This window comes from Boleophthalmus pectinirostris, unplaced genomic scaffold (assembly GCF_026225935.1).
Source record: "Boleophthalmus pectinirostris isolate CB_2022bp ecotype Guang Dong unplaced genomic scaffold, ASM2622593v1 HiC_scaffold_2826, whole genome shotgun sequence".
Taxonomy (NCBI): domain Eukaryota; kingdom Metazoa; phylum Chordata; class Actinopteri; order Gobiiformes; family Gobiidae; genus Boleophthalmus; species Boleophthalmus pectinirostris.
In genome coordinates this window covers 835,590-840,589 of record NW_026571291.1, presented here as the reverse complement: position 1 = coordinate 840,589, position 5,000 = coordinate 835,590, and the positions used below count along the sequence as shown (strand labels likewise).

The 5,000-nt window shown below is 41.6% G+C and overlaps 1 protein-coding gene across 1 annotated transcript in view; it reads right to left on the bottom strand.

Moving 5' to 3' along the window:
• aldh1l2 (aldehyde dehydrogenase 1 family, member L2) overlaps nucleotides 1-5,000 on the bottom strand; it is a 59,560-nt gene that overhangs the window by 44,046 nt on the left and 10,514 nt on the right. The window contains 1 exon segment of the mRNA XM_055160011.1: nucleotides 175-340. Coding sequence (XP_055015986.1) covers nucleotides 175-340 — 166 coding nt within the window.

Below are 5,000 nucleotides of genomic sequence, written 5' to 3'. Positions count from 1 at the left end.
TGGAACATTCCAGACAAAGCAATAGCATCTCCACGGAGAAAAGCGCGTGGTAAAACCTACACCAGAAAAGTTGCACAAAAGAACTGCTCGATAAACAAACGTAAGATCACACTCCACGGAGACGGCCAGGTGGCAAAAAAGTCCCGCAGTGTGCTTTAACGGAGGAGTCGTTACCATGGCCTTGATGCCCTCGGGAAACAGGAAGCGGTTGTAGATCGTGTCCACGGTGTCGTTGGGCTCCACCTCACACTCCCTCTGCAGCAGGATGGGCCCCGTGTCCAGACCGTCGTCCGCCCAGAACACGCTGAAGCCCGCCTTCTTATCCCCGTGGATCAGGGTCCTGCAGGGAGACCAAGCAAAGGGTCAGAACACACAGAACACGCTGAAGCCCGCCTTCTTATCCCCGTGGATCAGGGTCCTGCAGGGAGACCAAACAAAGGGTCAAAACACACAGAACACGCTGAAGCCCGCCTTCTTATCCCCGTGGATCAGGGTCCTGCAGGGAGACCAAGCAAAGGGTCAAAACACACAGAACACGCTGAAGCCCGCCTTCTTATCCCCGTGGATCAGGGTCCTGCAGGGAGACCAAGCAAAGGGTCAAAACTAGGGCTCGACCGATATGGATTTTATTTTTTGTGGCTGATATGATACAGATAAAATTGGAGTTGGAGGAGCCGACAGTCTATATAAAAGACGATATATTTAGTGATGTAAAAATTCACCGTAAAGCTTCAGTTGATTATAAAAATTAAGTTTGGCTCTACTGGATTCTAAATTAGGTTTGTTTAGGCGACATTTATTGTTATTCTGCGTCTTTAAGTCATATTTAAAAACAGTAGGTTGGACTAACGGCATTTTTGCATCACATTCGAGCCTGTAAACAAAGTAAGTAAACTACAGCTATCGGCCTTTAGCGGTAAATGCATGTGCACCACGGTTATTAATTATATGCGCAAATACGTCTATTCACTGCTAGTGAACACTACTAGAACAATGTAAGAAAACAGACTGTTTATGTGGAGCTACAGCAGCTAAATGAGACTGAACCAAAAGTAGCTTTAAAACCGACACATTTGCATCACTCAGCCTCACACATGCTCCTCTCAGATCACAAGTCTGAACTGATAAGTTTGATAAAAACAACAGTAGTTTTTTTGTTGCCTAAACTGCGTTGATTAATTTATTTATAGTCAGTATCATAGTTCAGACACAAGGCACATGTCTCTAATACAGATTTAATATGATCTCGCGAGCCAAATATAATTATATCGCGGGTCAAATTTGGCCCCCGGGCCGGAGTTTAACATGTCTGCTGTAGAGAGTCTTCTAATCTCTCGACTATCGGCCCAGATCAGCAAGATTTAGGCCGATATGTCTCCAAGTGCCCACATCAGCCGATAATATCAGCCAACCGATATATCAGTCGCGCCCTAGTCAGAACACACTTAAGTCCACCTTCTTATCCTCGTGGATGAGCGTCCTACAGGGAGACCAAACAAAGGGTCAGAACAGACAAAATCGTGAAATTAAAACCCCAGGATCATGTAGAGCGAGTTAAGATGAACATTTCAAGACCAAAATGACGAGGCTCACTGCAGGGACGACAGGTCATAAGGACAGGTTTATTACTAATACTACGATAAATACTACTACTACTGCTACTACAATAACTACTACTACTACTACCTACAGCCAGCACCATGAGTCCAACTGTGTAAAAAACTCATCTTTGGCTGCTGATCTAGTCCAGGTTTATTATCTATTTTGGGCAAGTGAATGACGCTGAACCAAATCTAAACCAGGACCAAAACAAAATTGCATTTGGAAAACCAAAACGGCTCATTTTCCTGATCGATATCGAGTTCATCTTTTTTTCTAGAGACGTTAAAACAGAATCAATCCAGGACCACCACCCGCACTCAGTTTCTTGAACAGTCGACAGGTCCGATATTACGCAAAAGCGACTCTCGTGAGGTTTAAGTCACGGTCCGATGTTGTTACCTCCGCGAAAACAGACAAAGTGGAGTCTAAAAACACATTTAATATCACAAGGTGTTTTCTGTTTGTGTGTTAAACATGTGAATGAAACAAACTCCGGGTCTGTTTGTGATGGAAACACGATTATAACAGATCAGAGAAGAGCGTCACACGGGACCTTTAAGTCACAACAAAATGAGCGCTGCGTGTTTTAAAATTTGCGTTAGACTAGATCACTATGACAGTGCAGTTCCAGACAGTGCGGTGCTTCCTGTTGTAATAATAGTTCATGGTTCAGTCACAACAGTCAAGAGGAAATCCACAGGAGGCTGTAAAACGAAGAGTCTGACAAGAGCTGATAACAGAGCGTGATAACGGTCAGATCTGTGTTTGACCAGAAATCACTGCTATTTATAGAACAGGAAGATAAGATGGATGAAAGGAGTAGTAGTAGTAGTAGTAGTAGTAGTAGTAGTAGTAGTAGTAGTAGTAGTAGTAGTAGTAGTAGTAGTAGTAGTAGTAGTAGTAGTAGTAGTAGTAGTAGTAATAGTAATCTGGGGCAGGGGTTTGTAGGACAATAGATATGAGGTAGTACTGATAGAAGCAGTAGTAGCAGTAATAGCTGTTGTGGTAGTTGTTGTAGTAGTTGTAACCACTGTAGCAGTAGTAGCAGCAGCAGTAGTAGTAATAGTAGTAGTAGTAGTAGTAGTAGTAGTAGTAGTAGTAGTAGTAGTAGTAGTAGTAGTAGTAGTAGTAGTTGTTGTTGTTGTTGTAGGAGATATGATGTATAGTAGTATGATCTGATTTGTGTTTGTGTCCAGAAACCAGGTCCTCCAAAAAAAAAAATAAAAACACAGAGTGAAAAAATAACAGTAATAATAGTAGTAGTAGTAGTAGTAGTAGTAGTAGCAGTAGTAATAGTAGTAGCAGTAGTAATAGTAGTAGCAGTCCTCAGATAGAGCAGTACAGATCAGGGGCAGTGGGAGGAGGACAGGAGATATGAGGTAGTAGTAGTAGTAATAGTAGTAGTCATAGTTGTAGTAATAGTAGTAGTAGTAGATATGAGGTTGTAGTAGTCGTAGTAGTAGTAGTAGTAGTAGTAGTAGTAGTAGTGTCAGCCCTCAGATGCAGGAGCAGTGGTTGAAGGACAGTGGATATGAGGTAGTATTATTGTTAGTATTAGTATGAGCTGTAGTAGTATTAGGAGTAGTAGTAGTAGTAGTAGTAGTAGTAGTAGTAGTAGTAGTAGTAGTAGTAGTAAATCTGGGGCAGGGGTTTGTAGGACAATAGATATGAGGTAGTAGTGATAGAAGCAGTAGTAGTAGTAGCAGTAATAGCTGTTGTGGTAGTTGTTGTTGTAGTAGTTGTAACCACTGTAGCAGTAGTAGTAGTAGTAGTAGTAGTAGTAGTAGTAGTAGTAGTAGTAATAGTAGTAGTAGGAGATATAATGTATAGTAGTATGATCTGATTTGTGTTTGTGTCCAGAAACCAGGTCCTCCAAAAAAAATAAAAAATAAAATAAAAACACAGAGTGAAAAAATAACAGTAATAATAGTAGTCGTAGTAGTAGTAGTAGCAGTAGCAGTAGTAATAGTAGTAGCAGTAGTAATAGTAGTAGCAGTCCTCAGATAGAGCAGTACAGATCAGGGGCAGTGGGAGGAGGACAGGAGATATGAGGTAGTAGTAGTAGTAGTAATAGTAGTAGTCATAGTTGTAGTAATAGTAGTAGTAGTAGATATGAGGTTGTAGTAGTCGTAGTAGTAGTAGTAGTAGGAGTAGTAGTAGTGTCAGCCCTCAGATGCAGGAGCAGTGGTTGAAGGACAGTGGATATGAGGTAGTATTATTGTTAGTATTAGTATGAGCTGTAGTAGTATTAGGAGTAGGAGCAGTAGTAGTAGTAGTAGGAGCAGTAGTAGTAGTAGTAGTAGTAGTAGTAGTAGTAGTAGTAGTAGTAGTAGTAGTAGTAAGTAATCTGGGGCAGGGGTTTGTAGGACAATAGATATGAGGTAGTAGTGATAGAAGCAGTAGTAGTAGTAGTAGTAATAGCTGTTGTGGTAGTTGTTGTTGTAGTAGTTGTAACCACTGTGGCAGTTGTAGTAGTAGTAGCAGTAGTAGCAGTAGCAGCAGTAGTAGTAGTAGTAGTAGTAGTAGTAGTAGTAGTAGTAGTAGTAGTAGTAGTAGTAGTAGTAGTAGTAGTAGTAGTAGTAATAGCTGTTGTGGTAGTTGTTGTTGTAGTAGTTGTAACCACTGTGGCAGTTGTAGTAGTAGTAGCAGTAGTAGTAGTAGCAGTAGTAGCAGTAGTAGCAGTAGCAGTAGTAGCAGTAGCAGTAGTAGCAGTAGCAGCAGTAGTAGTAGTAGTAGTAGCAGTAGTAGTAGTATCAGTAGTAGTAGTAGTAGTAGTAGTAGTACTATCAGTCCTCAGATGCAGCAGTAGATCGGGGACAGTGGGAGGAGGACAGGAGATAAGAGGTAGTACTAGTAGTAGTTGTTGTTGTAGTATTGTTGTAGCGGTAGCAGTAGTAGTAGCGATGTTAGTAGTAGCAGTAGGAGCAGTAGTAGTAGTGTTAGTAGTGGTAGTAGTAGTAGTATTACTATCAGTCCTCAGATGCAGCAGTAGATCGGGGACAGTGGGTGGAGGACAGGAGATAAGAGGTAGTACTAGTAGTAGTTGTTGTTGTAGTATTGTTGTAGCAGTAGCAGTAGTAGTAGTGATGTTAGTAGTAGCAGTAGTAGTAGTAGTAGTGAGTAGTTAGTAGTAGCAGTAGTAGTAGTAGTAGTAGTAGTAGTAGTAGTAGTAGTAGTAGTAGTAGTAGTAGTAGTACATGCAGATGCAGTAGATCGGTGGGTGGAGGAGTGCAGATAAGAGGAGCAGGTTTGATCTGTTCTGTTCAGAGTCAAACTGGTTCAGACCAAAACTCACAGATACAGAAGCTCTTATCTGACACCAAGTACAAACACTCGACACGCACGCTTTTACTGTGACCTGAGGGACCTGAGGGACCTGTGGGACCTGTGAGACCTGT